Raw genomic sequence first — 16,099 nt, forward strand, 5'->3', positions numbered from 1 at the left:
TGATCTGCATTGGGATTGTCACCCTTTGGGCTTGGAGGATCGTCTCCTTAAGGAACAACCACTCTTCTTGGACTCCCAACTCCCCCACATTAGGCTGCGCTAATGCACAGTGGCGCAAGGGCATATGTTTTAGGTGATGCTTAATGCACAGTAGCCTATTTTACTGTGCATTGAAGTGCATGTGTAGACATACTCACTGTGACCTCTCCTGATAGGGATGAACAGTTACTTACACAAGTAGTCCAAAATTAATGAGGCTACTTGCTTACCTTACTTACTTATCTAAGAATACCTGCAAATCCATATGAGTAAAGGGCACACCATCTGGTCTTTATGCATTTAATTTATTTGAGTTTTCTCCTTTGGATGCACCTGTTATTCAGTCCTGCAGATGGCAGTTTTGCAGTAGACATCCACTCAGTGGAAAAATTCCTGAGCACCTAGATTTTAAATCTGAAACACATCCTTATTGTGAGTTCTCAATCTAAGGAGTGAGGAAAATGGGGAAATAAGGAAAATGGGGGCCTGAAAATGCCAAGGGTAGCATAAATGAAAACTGAAAGGAAAAAGACAAAATCTTGTTCCTCTTACTCTTGTAAAGAGAAGTCAGAACACTGTGTACAAATTAAACTGATAGGATTTGGACTCAATATTGTCTTTAGTTCATTATGCTAGGACTGTGTATGTAGTTTTACTGGCAGAACAGCTTTGGTAGAAAAAATAGGTAAGAGATATTGCTAAATATTGATGTGCCTGTTAATTTTGTATGAATTCCTGTCTTCCTTTCCCAGGTATTTCTGTTGGCATTATCATTTGCCTACGTTGCCAAAACCATGTCTGGTGCCTATATGAACAGCATGAATACGCAGATAGAGAAACAATTTAATATTCCAGCCTCTCTGGTGGGGATCATTAGTGGCAGCTTTGAAGTTGGTAATCTTTCCTTTTAATGGTTTTTTTTGGTGTTTTTTTGACAAAACAGTATGTTTCCAGAGCATGTCCGAGTGGCTGTTTTGCCCTTTCCCTGTTCAAAATATTTTGAATGCAGCAATTATTATGTGTGAGAGAGTAGTGGCCTGGAATGAGCCTTTGTCCAATGCTGAAAATCATATTAATGTATTTAGGTATAACTGGGTCTTTCTACATGAGATGCTAACTGTGCAGTAGCCAAATAATACTGTACAGTAGCGTGTCACAGCACCAACAGTACTGATACGCTGCATAGTATTATTAGGTTACTGCTCAGTAGCATCACTTAAAAGGTCTTCACTGGCTCTACTGCACAATAACTCTGGTTACTGGGCATTTATTTAAGTACTTGAATAATCAAGTACTAAATAAGTGTGCAAAAAACACTGTTCGGTAGCATCTCATGTAGACATGCCCATTGGGACCTCCTGTATGAGTAGCAGAATGTAGGATCAGATCCTGGTTTGGCTAGTTCCTGGTTCTGCTTAGGATGAACAAAAAAACATGTGACACTTAAGCTAGAAGTGTAAGCTGTAGGGTATCTGTGTATAAGACAATACTAAATATTTATACATGGGGCTTTAATCAGCAAGTTTTGTATGTGAGGGAGCAATATCCTTATCCAAAATATGGACACATCTTAAAGGAGTAAATAGAAGTAAAACACACACTTCTGTAATTAGAGTTAGAAGATGAGGCTCTGGATAGGTGAGGTGTATTTATTAAGAAAGAAGATGCAATTTTGAAGTCACATTTTTGAGCAGAAGAACAATGCCCATATCTGAATCCTTGAAGGCAAGATTGTCACTTGCGATTATAGCACCCACTTTCCTCCCGTTTCTGATTAACTTTGTCAGTGATCATAGTGCCAGTAGGAGAGCAGCTCCTGTGAAAGCCACTGCTCTACCTACTGCACAAGATAGAAGGGAGAGGGCAGCCAATGGCAAGGCATGGGTGAAGTCAGACTATAAGGAAGGGTATCAAGAGTATCAAAAAATTATCCCCTATCTGGATCAAGTGGGACCTACCTTGATTTTTGATGGTGTCCCTTTAACAAAGTGAAATTGGTGGAGGGCGGGGTGAGGAAATGGAAAATAACTGTGCACATGTTGAAAGGACACCCTTCACATCTTTCACACATGCATGCTGTAGACATGGCTGCTAAGGGAAGAACTGTCTACAGCCAGCCAGCAGGTAGGGTGTTAATAGAACAGTTACAGGTTGTTGCTCCCTCCTATGGCATGCAGCTTGCCCATGTTTATGCTGCTGGCAAGAAAAATATTTTTTAGTTTACTCATCCCTCTGAAAACAGGTTGTGTGTTTATCTGAGGTGTGTGGTGTACAAGTTAATATATTAATATGCATCACAGGGATCTGCCTTTCCCTTCCCATTAAACTACTTAAAGATTATCAATGCCATTTCTTCTCTTTGCATGTCACATGTTATCTGGTGTTTACTTATTTTCAGTGGAGAAACGTGAATCTAATATTTATATTTGTAATATAAATACTTAGATATCTTTCTTCAATTTCCACATCACTGACATAAACTGTGCAAAATGTTTGTTTCAATAAAAAAAAATCCGAAGAGAATAATGGCTTGCTAATACATCTATTGTTCTGCAGCCACAAGGCCTTGTTTTGAAGTACAGTTACACTTCTTATGATATATTGTAAAGCTTTTTCTTTCCTGAAGAGGGAAATGGTTTAATGAATGACTTTATCTATGTGTTTCTCAGAAAGCATGAAAGAAAAAAAAGGTGGGGGGGAAGGTCTTAAACTGCCTGCTTTCAGCATTATCCCATAACACTCTGGATTCTCTTTATCACAGTGTTCTCTTTCAACTTGTAAATCACATTTCTATTAAACGACATTGACAGCACTAGATTGGTACACTGGTGTTGGCTTCTTTCTCATGATAGCCTCAGTTCAACCTCTGTTCTTTAGTCATGATTTCTGTTCTATTAAACATTCTATTATCAGAGTATTTCATAGCCAGTCCCCTTTTTGCATAATGCTTGTAGAGGTAGAGAAGGTAAGTGATTATTAAATGGATAAGATGTCATGCTTAGGCTTGGTCAGGTTTGCAGTATCTTTAAAAATACATACAGTGACTTAGCATTTAAAAACAAAAATGAGCCATGCTCTTTTTTCCTGCAGGAAACTTGTTGCTGATAGCTTTTGTGAGTTATTTTGGAGCAAAACTTCATAGACCGAGAATAATTGCTTTGGGATGCACAGTCATGGCCTTTGGATGCCTTTTGATATCGCTGCCTCATTTCCTAATGGGACGGTGAGTATTTAGCTAATGATGGGCCAGATTCTTCTAACCCTAATCCCATCACTGGGCCCACTGAAATTGAATCACTTATGAGCAAAATCTGAGTTCTAAGAACCTAGTTCTGGGGCAGTGTGGGTCTTCTAAGGGGGCTTCAAAAGTTAATTATGGTTTTCTAAACAAATAAAAATGTGTACAGGATTTGCCTCTCTATGGGACAACATATGTCCTTCTGTTTTGTTTCCTCTTGTTCTGTGGTATGTTACCTTTCATCTCCATGATGTTTATGCATATGTACCACATTTTATTACAAGTTCAGATATGCTTTGTAGTGCAGTGTTATCTTCCTGATTATTCAGATGTATTTTGCTTGCAGGTTGTGCAGGAAAATCATTCTTTGGATAATAATACATTTGGATCCCATAATGATTCCCCTACCCTGTCCACTGGTTTTGAACAGAAATCATAGAAACTAAGGGCTGGAAGGGATCTTGAAAGATCATCAAGTCCAACCCTCCTGCTCTGGGCAGGAATACCACTGAGATTAAATGATCCCAGCAAGGTGTCTGTCAGTCTCTTTTTGAAGACTTCCAAGGTTGGAGACTACACCACCTCCTTGGGAAGTCTATTCCAGATTCTGGTCACCCTTACTGTAAAGGAGTTCTTCCTTACATCCAACTTGAAACCATCCTCTAACAGTTTACAGCTGTTGCTCATTGTCCTCCTGGGATGCCCTAGTGAACAGTTTTTCTCTCAGCTCCCAATATTCACCCCTTATATACTTATAGATGATCACCAAATCCCCCCTCTGTCTTCTCTTCCCCATGCTGAACAGTCCCAGATCCCTTAGTCTTTCCTCATAAGCAGGGATCCTGGTTTTCTCTGACAAAAAAAACCAAACAAACCCAATTTTCGGATATAAAAAAGTAACCCAAAATCCATATTTTTCTGTGATTGAAATGAAACACCACTAGTTTTCATTTCACAACATTAGTGCTTCATTTTAATCACAGAAAAATGTGGATTTTGGGTTATTTTTTTAAATCTGAAAATTAGGGATTTTTATCAGAGAAAACGGTCAGTCTTTTGCAAGAGAAGCATCCACAGGACTAAGTCTTTCTTTACCTAGTTTCTCACTTATGTGCCTCCACAACCTATTATCTTCATAAAACCTTGACACATTCCACCCATCCTTCACTTTAAAGTCTTCTCCTCCTGTTTCCCCTCCCTAAGTCTACTCAGAACCACGTGCAATATTGCACATGCACATATATATATGACTTCCTTATATTCAGAGCTACAAAAGTCCTTTTCCATGTTTTTATTTCTACATGCACTGATTATTTCAATTCTTTCAAAGTTTCAGCTCCCCAGACTACAGCCTGTATAGAATACTGTTGCCCCCCAGTCCCATATGAACCAAGAAGCACTGGCACATTAATTTAATCCCCAGACACCTTCCTATGTTTTTTCAGGCTCCAGTTAAATATTTCCTGCCCTGCTTCTTCATACCATTGTGCCAATTTTACATTGGTATAACTCTGCTTTTCCACAAAGGAGTACTGTACTTCTTTTCTTATGGATTCAAACTCCATCCACTGCCATTTGCCACAAATTTAAACCTGTCTTTTAATGCCATGGAAGAGAGAGAGAGAGAACAATTTTAAGTAGTGTATTAGATGAGGATATACTAGACTGATGAGTATTATATAGGTACATGGATGGGCAGGGTTCTAAATTAAATTAACAACCCCCCCAACAAAAATTTAGGATTGTGGACAGTTCAGTGAGATTGCTTAATGTGCAACTCCAATACGTATGTTATGATGTATGAAGAATGGGAAGGAAAATATGACAAGGTTTTTTTTAGGTTGCTTCTTTTATCTTGTGCAGCATCTCCTACTAGAGTCTGTCAGAGACAGGATACTAGACCACATAAACTATGTGTCTGATTCAGCCTGATAAATCCTTGATTCCTAAATTAAATTGTGATTAATGAAAGACTCCATTCACTTTTGTACCAGGTTTGGTTCTCCTCTCTGCTCACCCCTTTTCTGAGAAGCTTCAGTTCAGGAAAACAGCTTTTATGAAGTGGCTTAATATATTCTTTCTGTATTTGTAAGCTTTTTACTTTGGCTCTAACAGTTATCAGGTTGAAACCAGCATTTCATCAGCTGAGAATTCTTCTTCAACCATGCCTCTCTGCCTTGCAAGTAATGGCCAGTCTTCTATGCCTATGGAGAAACCATCAGCAGGTGCAGGTCTTTCTGTTTTGTTTTGTTTGTGGCTTTTATTTCTTTTGTCAAATATTTTTGAAATTTTTAAATAAACTGTATGTTAATGCTTTATTCAGGGTCATATGTTAGGGATAAAAATGATACAGGTTAGGTAGTTCCAAGGCCTTGGGATATTCTCCAATTGGAGATTCTAGAGATAAAAGTTGGCCTGTATGCAGTTTTTACAGTATTTGCTAGCATGGTTAAACATCTCTTCACTCTGCCAGTTTATGGACATATCTAATAGAGCTCTGATTTTGGAAATATTCTCCTTGCTACCTTACATACACAAGGTAGTTTGAGGAGTTGAGAAAATGAAGAAGAGATGGCAAAATCCCACTTTGGTCTATCAGTTTGTCAAAAAAGGTAGTCTCTCCATTCAAGAGAACAAGGGAAACTATGTGGTAATAATTAGAAACCGTGGCTTATTCAATATCTCAAAACATCTATGCACATTGTCGGTGGGTGCATCAACGTGAGATACTACGGCACAGTACCAACAAGTGGCAATAGTACTGCATAGTAATAATGAGCTTTTGTACAGTAGCATTGGGCAAAAACCATGCATCGACGGTACTGTGAAGTCATTTGGTATTAACATAAGCAACTACTCAAAGATTGCAGTAATGACTGCACAGTGGGTGGCTTACGTAGATGTGCCTAGTGATATATAAATTAATTATAATGGTATTAAATGGAGTAGCATAAACAACTAAATAAGTACTGTACAACACCCTGACACTGATTTGTTATATTTTTGCCATAATATTTCAGCGACACATGATAAGGTTGAGTCACTGATGCAGTATCGTTATGCAAACTTTGCAACCTGAAGGCAGTTTTCTTTATGGTTCCATTTCATTATGAACATTGCCTTCAAGCTATTTAAGTGTCCAAGTAAAAAATTGAAACCAGGAATTCTGACTCCCAATCATTTGCTTTGGGCAAGTTACTTTGGCTTTGCTATGAAACCAGGTAAAAGTTCTCAGGATTGCATTGCTCTGACGAACTTCATTTTCAGTCTAAAATACAGTATAAATAATGGGATTTGTGTACATTTTAACTAAATATTCTGATCTGGTAGTGGTTGAATCTTGGATAGAAAAGTTTCAAATGAAGCATTTTCTTACTGGAAAATGAAACTTTATTAAAATCAACATTTTCTACTGAGAAAAGTTCAGCCAGGGCAAAATACCCACAAAGTAATGATATAAGGACAAATTACTGTGAGGTAAGTCGAGCTGTAAACTTATAGTGTATCAGCTACTACATATAACTGCATATACGCATGCTCTTACCCTGTTGTAAATTGAAGGTATCTGCATTGATGGGAAGCTGCTTCACATATATCACAAGGGTAGGTGTGTCTGCACACATACACTGCAAGTTCACAGCTTACCTTAGTTTCTGTTAATTTGCTCATGTGCCTGTATCTGTAGGGGTGCATTGTTCCAGGAAAACTTTGAATACTTCTTCTGATCAGAGATGAAATCACATGGTATAACAAATTGGAATGGGGTGGCACATTTTTGATCAGTTCCTTATGTTAGTTGTACAGATGGTTTTTAAGGATGCATATGTGTTCTTTTAATTATCTAGGGGTTAGATTTTGCCTTGGAGCCAAGCAGAATTTCTTCCTTTGTGCCCACAGGAGTTCAGGAACTGCTGTAGACCTGTTGCTTTGAAGAGTACTGTAGTGGAGAAGAAATGGGGGAAAGGCTAAGGCCTAGTCTATGGAATACCCAACACTGCTGGCTGGTTGTGTGGTTGGAGTGTGGGGACTCTAATCCATAAAGTGATGTAGCAGTAGGCTTGATGCCTTTTGAGCAGTCTTCTTCCCAGGCTTCCGATGGATTACTGTGATTCTCTTATTTTGTTTGCTGGAGCTAAAAGGCACATCAAGTCTTAAGCAATTATTTGTTTTTTCTAGGAAAACATTTTATTTCCAGTCAATGTCAAAATCTCTTATTTTATTTGCAGAGTGTGAAAAGGAGCCTGGGTCCTTGATGTGGGTGTTTGTGCTGGTAGGAAACATTATACGAGGAATGGGTGAAACTCCCATCATGCCATTGGGCATTTCATATGTGGAAGATTTTGCCAAAGCTGAAAATTCACCTTTATACATTGGTAAATCTGCAAGCACTTGGTTTTATGTTAAATATAAGAAGTGTTCTTAACTCATTTAGACTTTGCAAGGTAATTAAGGACTTTGCCAACCTATCTGAACACAGGTGGGTGAATAGGGCAATAAATGTCAGATTGGTTTAAATGTGCCTTGATTGTATCCTCATAGCTATGATACTTCCCTGAAGATCAGGTGGGGGGATCACTGATCATGTATCTATCAAGCACCACTTAAATAAGCAGAGCTCTGCCCGGGGTCAGAGGTCAATATACATGGCTTCCAGTGCAGGATTATGACCTTTAGCCTTCACTTTCTTTAAATATGCTAGTGACTGAGTTTTCTGGATGAAATGTTTGACAAATAAAAAAATAGAGTTCTTTGATGCAAAGCCTATGAAATTAGTGGGAAGAATTGTACACATGAAGGGCTATGAACATACTGGAGAACAAGGACAGAAAGTGATTTGTAATCATGGAAACCATATTCTCAGAACTTTATGGGGTCAATCTATCCAGTCACTATAGATAGTTGGGAAATGTTCATAGAATCATACAAAAGTAGGGCAGTCAATTTTTAAAGAAAATAACTGTGGAGGGTCTGATTCTGTATGTTTTTCACTTTTCTTTGCTTCAGGCTGCCTGCATACAGCCACAGTGATAGGCCCTCTGCTTGGTTTCATGTTGGGATCATTCTGTGCACAGCTGTACGTTGATCTGGGATTAACAGATCTAGGTAATGAACTAGTATGTTTATAATCTAGTATGAGTAGTGTATCTCACGGCATTGGCTGCGCTTGTTTTATGCCAGCTTGCTGGTAATACTTTTATGAAGCAAAATCAGCATATGATGTTCAGTTTGATAAAATCCCCTGCATTCAAACAAGATTAAAATAATCTGCAAATAAATTATTTGTTAAATAATATCATATGAGTTCATTCAATGATGAAATATATAATTAATTAATGAATTAATGTCCATATTTGGCAGATAAATCTAGTTGCTTAAGAAAAGGCCACCTCCACTTTTGAAGAGGTACCTTGAATCTTCCCAAGAGTTTTCTTCTGTCTCAGATTTTAGAAGTGCCTACTACAAGTGAGTGTGGGGGAAGATATCTAAGAGCTAATATGATGTATGTTTCTTTGCTTTTAGAGGAGGTGACTTTAACCCTAACTGACGCACGTTGGGTTGGGGCATGGTGGCTGGGCGTTTTGATTTGTGGATCAGTGAATCTCCTGGCTGGCATGCCTTTTTGGTTTCTGCCTAAGACCCTTTTTAAGGAAGGAGAAGAAAGTGATACTGAGGTACCACATAGAATAAGCGAAACACTGGTACAGGGAAATGGTAAAAACCAAGTCAAACAGAACATGTATGAAATCGCTAAAGGCAAGTTAAATAATTTTATTTTATTACTCCTAAATTTATCTTTGTCACTATATGGTAGAACAGGTTTAAATACAGCAGGACTATAGGAAAGGCTTTCTTTTTTCCTTTATGACACGGACTGTGTGTGCTTATCACTAGAGATGGGCCTGAGCTGCAAAGTTCATACCTCAAGGAACAAGAGTATTGGTTTCGTCCCTTATAGAGTCACAAACCTACCGTGAAATGTATCTGAAACCTCTTTCTTCCCACACTTTGGTGTATTTGGATGTGGAAATTTGCTTCTAGTGAGTCACTAGTTATAACTAAAGTTGAATGAGACTACAGTAGGCTGAGCCGCATGGAGCCTGGTGCTTCCCTCCATGGCTGTAGGGTAGGAAACTAAAATCTCCTCAGAGGTGTTTAACTTTGTAGCGCCCCAAAAGTCACTTAATGCTGTAATGTGCTACAGTGGCTGGAATTAATGTGCTATACACCACCAAATATGCAAACTGCAGTGACATTAAAGTGGTGCAAAAGGCATTTAATCCACTTTAAACCCGCTTTAAAGTGTTGTCTACAAATGCCCTTTTTTACTTGAATCCAAGATGAGGTTTCCCCCACATTTAACACAGGTAAAAATCCCCTTATCTTGGATTTGAGTAAAAGCAGGGAGGCAGGCAATTGTTCTGACTCCAACTCTGGACCTTACCCAGGGTTGAGTCAGAGATGGAGACACACCTGGTCTTCCCACCTGCACTGCCTTTGTCCCCAGCTGTCTCTCTTCTGCCCTCCCTATCTGCTCCCCTACCACATCTGTCCCATTGCTGTCCCCAGGGCAGAGAACACATAGTTGTTATGGCCCCAGCCTGGCCATGTAGTGATAGCAGCAGCCCCAGCCCAGTCAGAGCTGGAACCAGAGCTGCTACCACTGCTGCTGCTGTTGTGTGGCCAGGCTGGGATAGCTAGAGCAACAATGTGCTCTGTTCCCTAAGCTGGAGTGGGGCCAGAGCAAGAGCTGGAGGGTAAGTGGTGGTAGGGGCAGCAGCTGTGGGGAGCAGATGTGTTTGGGCTGGGACTGGAGAGTAAGCAGTGTGTGTGTGGGGGGGGAGGGGGGAGGTCAGGCAAGAGACGCAGAGGCAGTGGCAGGGGGAGAGACATGGGAGCAGAGGCCGTGGGGGCCATGTAGCATGGGAATGGAAGGAAGGGCAGGCATCAAGGTGGGCAAGTGGCAGGGGAGGCAAGTGCTAGTGTGGGCAGGCACTGTGTAGGACAGGTGGCAGAGGTTGAGGTGCGCGTGTGTGTGTGTTGGGGGGGGAGATTCTTCATCTGCTTGGCCCACTACTAACTGCCACTGCTTGCTCTGCTGTAGCAGTGGGGGGCCAACTTTAAGACAACCCTGCAATAATTAGATTCTGTACATGGAAAATGATAACTATTTTTCCACATATAAAATCTAATTGTTCAGGCTTATTTTAAATTTAGATTTGGGTAAATATGGCAGTTCTGAGGTCCTAATATTCAGAATGAGGGTGCATTTGCCAGTGCGCATTGTCTGCCCTTACTTAGTGCAGCCTCTTTTAGGTGGCTCAAACTGGGTATTCCACATTCAGTGCACCCCAAGTCACTAATTACTGCAGAAAGTCCTTGCTTATATTACAACCTTTGGTAAGGAACAGATGACTCTCCAAGAGCTCAGCTTGTGGCATTCCTAATTCTCCAGTGTGACTTCAGAATGCATCTTTCTTTGGGTGCCTGTAGACAAGCTGGGAGGCTGCTCCGATGCATTGTGATAACAACGCTTCAGAGCAGAGTCGATTAATTGAGTCTGTTGGAGCATGGTAATTACTGTGCTCCAGCAGATCTCCTGTGTCTCGTATCAGCATCTCTGGACTTGGAAGTGGTGATGGGGGTGCTTGAACTGAAGCTTGTCAAACAAGCTTTAGTTCAAGCATCCCTGCCAAGCACAGGGATGCTAATACATGAGACTCTGTGGTGCTTTCGTTAGAGTGGATCTCTGAGCCACTCTAATTAAAGTGCACTGCTCATTCCTGGAGCACATGTAAAAGTGCCCTTTGTTTATCACTCACAGGAACAACACATTGTATTGTGTTCAGGTGGAAATCCATTGTCCCTGAATATCCCGAATAAAAAGTGTCTTGGTTTCAAGTTAAAACTTCAGTTGTCCTATTTTATCTTAATACTCCTTTGCATTTTCTAGAAAATCTGGATGCTAGACTACATAGCATATGGTTTTATTATAAATTAGACTACATTGTGAGACTGATATACTAACCTTCCTCTACTGAGATACTAACCAGACTCTGAAGGGTATACCAGCTTCTGAAGGGTATACTAGTGCCTGTTTTTAATAAATCAAGGACATTGTTATATAAACCTTTTTTGTTTGCTTTGTAAAATTTCTTAAAAACTGATCAGCACATATGCTGGCACAGAAAGTAGAACAGAAAGAAATTTCTTTTTTGTGTTTTGTGTCCTGATTCTATAGCTTTTCTCAGACAATACTGAAAAAAAATGCACCTCATTTGGAAATTTGCCTGTGATTGTTTGGTAGGGGAGCCCATAGTTGGATCCTAGGCACCCAATAGAAACACAAAATCAGATAGAGTAAGGAAGTCTAATAGTCCAGGGGAAGAGGAAAGAAGCATTGAAATCCTTGTCTGTATTTAATACCTGGGCAGTATAAGTGAAAAAGCCATCATTAAAATGCAGCATATTAGAAATTAATTGAAAAATAAGCAGGGCGGCATGGAAGGCCTGGGGACAACAGAAAGCATCTATGTTGGATATGGAAGAGACGGGAAAAGATTCAGACAAGAAAAAAGTCAGTTAAATTTTTCGTTAAAAAGAAATGAGAGCTGGAAAACAAATCCAGAATGAGTTAATACTATCCAAGGAGCTTATTAGGAATCAGAAAAGCTTGTAGAAATACATCTGGGGAAAGAGGAATCCTAGAGAGAAATTAGGGTCTTTAATAAATGAGAGATAAGATTAATGACTGTATACAGTGTCTGGGCCACTGAACTCCTTTTTCAAATCAGAAATTCCAACTGATGAGCAATCCCTCTTTAAAGAAAACCTTCTACCTCATAAGCTTCAGTAAAAATTTAATCAAAAGCAACATAGAATTGAAGAGAAGAGAAATGATAAGGCATAGGAATTATTGGAGCATGAAAAAAAAAGCTAGGCATTCATTGTGTACAATGCCATATGTTGCAGATGGAGTTACTGCATTGTGGAAGAGACATTTTGGAGCACACAAGGAATATTTTGGGTTCAAATATAAAGTCTTTAGGGGATCATGATAGCTGATTTTAGTTAAAGCAGATCCAGTTCAGTCCAAGATCTAATTTAGGGCGTCTTCTGCTTCCTTTCCTGCTTCTTTAGCTGCACTCAATAGAGACTTAATCATTTTGTGGACCTTCACGATAACTCCGTTTTTTCTATCATTCCAGATTTCCTGCCATTCCTTCGGGCTTTGTTTCACAACCCTGTGTATATGCTGTTTGTATGCATTACTGTTTTACAGTTCAATGCCTTCGATGGCATGATATCCTTCATGCCAAAATATTTGGAACAGCAGTTTGGGAAATCTGCATCAGATGCCATCTTTTTAATAGGTACACTTGCATTATGTTTGTTTTTTCCCTTGATCAGCTAATGATTATACTGAGGGCTTTATACAGCAAATATGTCTATATACTGAGAAAGGTGCTTATACAAGAGCTAGATTCAACACAAGACTGTCATCTGATGTTATGAATTTATGAATTTACTCCAAATGAATCTCTTAACTCAGTTTCGTTATTTTTTTCTAACCATAACCTCACGCACATTTTAAAAATTAATCTTAATGTAATATCATGTTTATGTTTTCATGTTTATGAACATGACACCTTGATAGCACTCCCTCCAGAGAAAGCAGTTGTTTGAATGTGTGCTCAGCCAACATTGTCTGTGCACATCAGTGTTTTCCATCACACCCTTCTCTGAACTGTTGCAGATTTGGGCTTTTCCTAAAGCCATATTCTCTCATTTATCTATAACACCACATGGCAAAGGAGCAATGCTCCCAATATTTGCCTACCTTTTTTGAGTCTGTCTTGTGTTGTTTTGTTTTCTCTGAGGATTAGTGTTAGAGGACACCATAGTGATGGCCCACAGAAGCGGGAACCAGAGCAACCCAGGAACAAAAGGGAAGGCTTCTATGGATCTTTTCCTCTTCAATGACCTCTACTTCTAGTGTCCATTCATGCACTTTAATTCACCTGAAGTGACTTTGTTTGATCAAAGTAACAACATACATAACCAAAAATGTATGGGAGTGGTGGTGGATGGTTCCTTCTCGGCCTGGAGGGAGGTGGGCAGTGGGGTCCCACAGGGTTCGGTCCTCGGACCGATATTATTCAATATCCTCATCAGCGATTTGGACAAGGGCATGGAGAGCACCCTCTCCAAGTTCGCTGATTATACCAAGTTATGGGGCAAAGTTAGTACACTGGAGGGCAGGGAGCAGATTCAGGCCGACCTGGACAGGTTGGATCAATGGGCAGAGAGAAATAGGATGCAATTTAATAAAGATAAACATAAGGTACTCCACCTGGGAAGGAGGAATCCCCAGCACACCTATAGGTTAGGGAGTGTCCTTCTCAGCAGCTCAGAGGCAGAGAGGGATCTTGGAGTCCCTATTGACTTCAAGATGAACATGAACCGGCAGTGTAACGAGGCCATCAACAAGGCCAATTGCACCTTGTCGTGCATTAGCAGGTGCATGATTAATAGATCAAAGGAGGTGATGCTCCCCCTCTATGCAGCACTGGTGAGGCCACAGTTGGAGTACTGTGTCCAGTTTTGGGCACCGCATTTCAAGAGGGATGCGGAGAATCTGGAGAGGGTCCAGAGGAGGGCCACTCGCATGATTAGAGGCCTCCGTGACAGACCCTACGGGGGGGAGGTTGAGAGAGCTGAATCTCTTCAGCCTTCACAAGAGACAGCTGAGGGGAGATCTTGTGGCCGCCTATAAATTTATTAGGGGAGGTCAACAGGGAATACGGAAAGAGCTGTTTACTAAGGCGCCCCAGGGAGTGACTAGGAATAACGGGTGTAAACTAGTTGAGAGTGGATTTAGGTTAGATATTAGGAAGAAATTTTTCACAGTAAGGGTGGCCAGGATCTGGAATGGGCTTCCAAGAGAGGTGGTGCTATCACCTAGCTTGGAGGTCTTCAAGAGGAGGCTAGATAGTCACCTGGCTGGGGTCATCTGACCTCGGTCCTCTTTCCTGCCAGGGGCAGGGGTTCGGACATGATGATCCATTGTGGTCCCTTCCGACTCTACAATCTATGAATCTATTAAAAACAGGAAAAGAACTCTTTAAGGGGCTTGTTGCATAGGATACTTAGCAAATGTTTTATCTGAGACATAGTAAGTGTTACCATCCCATATTAAAAGTTAGAATGTGTTCTAAGTAGTTGCACGAGAATGCTTACTAATACTAGGGCTGGAACTGGCTGTTTCCTCCCTCTTCCCCCTCACTCCAGACATTGAATTGACCCTGGTACAGCTTGCATGTCTGCCTGTGAGGACATGCAACTCCCACCCTCAGATCCTGTGGCCTCCCTGCTGTGTGCTTAGCACTGTCCAGCCGGGGAGTGCCTGCTGCTGGCATGCAAGGGTGAGCCAAGTCTCTTCTGTTAGAAGTGGGTGGAGGGAGGTACTAGGAAGCACAGGGAGCCAAATCTCATGAACACTGCATGCCCCCGGAAGCTGGGGGGACACGGCAACCTTCCGCAGATGGCAGCGGTGGTGTCAGCAGCATGGCGGCAGTGAGCAGGGAGCTCCTGCAGGCAGCCACAGCAGTGTCGGTGGCTGGGGGGTAGCGAGCACTGACCAGTGGTCAGTGACCACATGCAGACGCTGCCACAGCAGCAGTGGCAGCTAGGAACTGCCCACCAATGCCGCCAGCAGTGTCAGCAGTGAGGGGGGTGGGTAGTGGCAAGTGGTGACTGCTCGCAGGCACTGCCAGCAGCATTGGTGGTGCTTTTTGCAGGGTGGGCACTGCCAATCTCAGGGGGTGCATGTGCACCTGCATGCACCCCCTACATGTCGCTAATGCTGCCACTGGATCTTGAGGTTGAGCCATGTCTGTGCCACTGGCAGAGAGATGCTGTGGCCACTTCAAAGCTCTGATTTGGCATGGAGGTTGGGACCAACAATTGGCTGATTGTCAGTTCTAGTTTCAGCATCACACTGGAGGCAGTTTCAAACTCGGGTGCATTGTTAGGGATGGGACCAACAGCCAGTTAGCTGTGTTTGTATTATCTCCATAGACCAGCCCCAGAATAACTTAAGGTGTTACTTAATACAATCTGGAGATAATCCTGCAAAAAGTCATAACTTTGCTATAAAACAATTGCACTTAACATGTGTTTTTCTGTTTAAGTGCACAGATGCTCATGCTTTAAGTGAAGTTAACATGTCCTAAGTATAACATGCAATATGGCTATAAGTTAAATCCAGTCATGGCTCATACCTAAATTTAGTGTCTAACTAACTCCACCTGCATCAGTCTCTTTAAACTGCCATGGTCTTTAAGGTATAATAAAGGATCTTTAAGGTATAATAAACACATCTGATAACCACAGTTTTTGAAGTTGCCTACATCACACCTCACAGCTCTCATGTCTCATGCCACTCTGCTGTTCTGCTATTGACTGAAATACTCCCAAAAGATCAGTCTTACTAGCTTTGTAGATGAGGAGTTATTTCCTGCATTTTCATAGATTCATAGCTTCATAGACACCAGGACTGGAAGGGACCTCGGAAGATCATCGAGTCCAGCCCCCCCACCCCAGGGGCAGGAAGTCAGCAGGGATCATAGGATCCCAGCAAGATAAACATCCAAATGTCTCTTGAAGGCGTTCAAAGTAGGTGCTTGAACCACCTCTGGCGGCAGTCTATTCCAAACCTTGGGGGCTCAGACAGTAAAGTTCTTCCTTATGTTTCCAGCCTGAAAAGTTAACGGAGGAGTTTGTGGCCATTTGACCTTGTCATCCCTTGGGGCGCTCTGGTGA

At 41.3% G+C, this 16,099-nt stretch overlaps 1 protein-coding gene across 1 annotated transcript in view; it reads left to right on the top strand.

Annotated features, from left to right (window-relative positions):
- Positions 1 to 16,099, top strand: part of SLCO1A2 (solute carrier organic anion transporter family member 1A2) — a 35,073-nt gene that overhangs the window by 9,943 nt on the left and 9,031 nt on the right. Inside the window, exons 3-9 of the mRNA XM_006035153.3 lie at positions 792 to 933; positions 3,130 to 3,262; positions 5,393 to 5,502; positions 7,504 to 7,650; positions 8,282 to 8,380; positions 8,798 to 9,031; positions 12,484 to 12,648. Of these exons, the coding sequence (XP_006035215.1) occupies positions 792 to 933; positions 3,130 to 3,262; positions 5,393 to 5,502; positions 7,504 to 7,650; positions 8,282 to 8,380; positions 8,798 to 9,031; positions 12,484 to 12,648 (1,030 nt within the window). The remainder of the gene's footprint in view (positions 1 to 791; positions 934 to 3,129; positions 3,263 to 5,392; positions 5,503 to 7,503; positions 7,651 to 8,281; positions 8,381 to 8,797; positions 9,032 to 12,483; positions 12,649 to 16,099) is intronic.

This window comes from Alligator sinensis, unplaced genomic scaffold, assembly GCF_000455745.1.
Source record: "Alligator sinensis unplaced genomic scaffold, ASM45574v1 scaffold1599_1, whole genome shotgun sequence".
NCBI lineage: Eukaryota > Metazoa > Chordata > Crocodylia > Alligatoridae > Alligator > Alligator sinensis.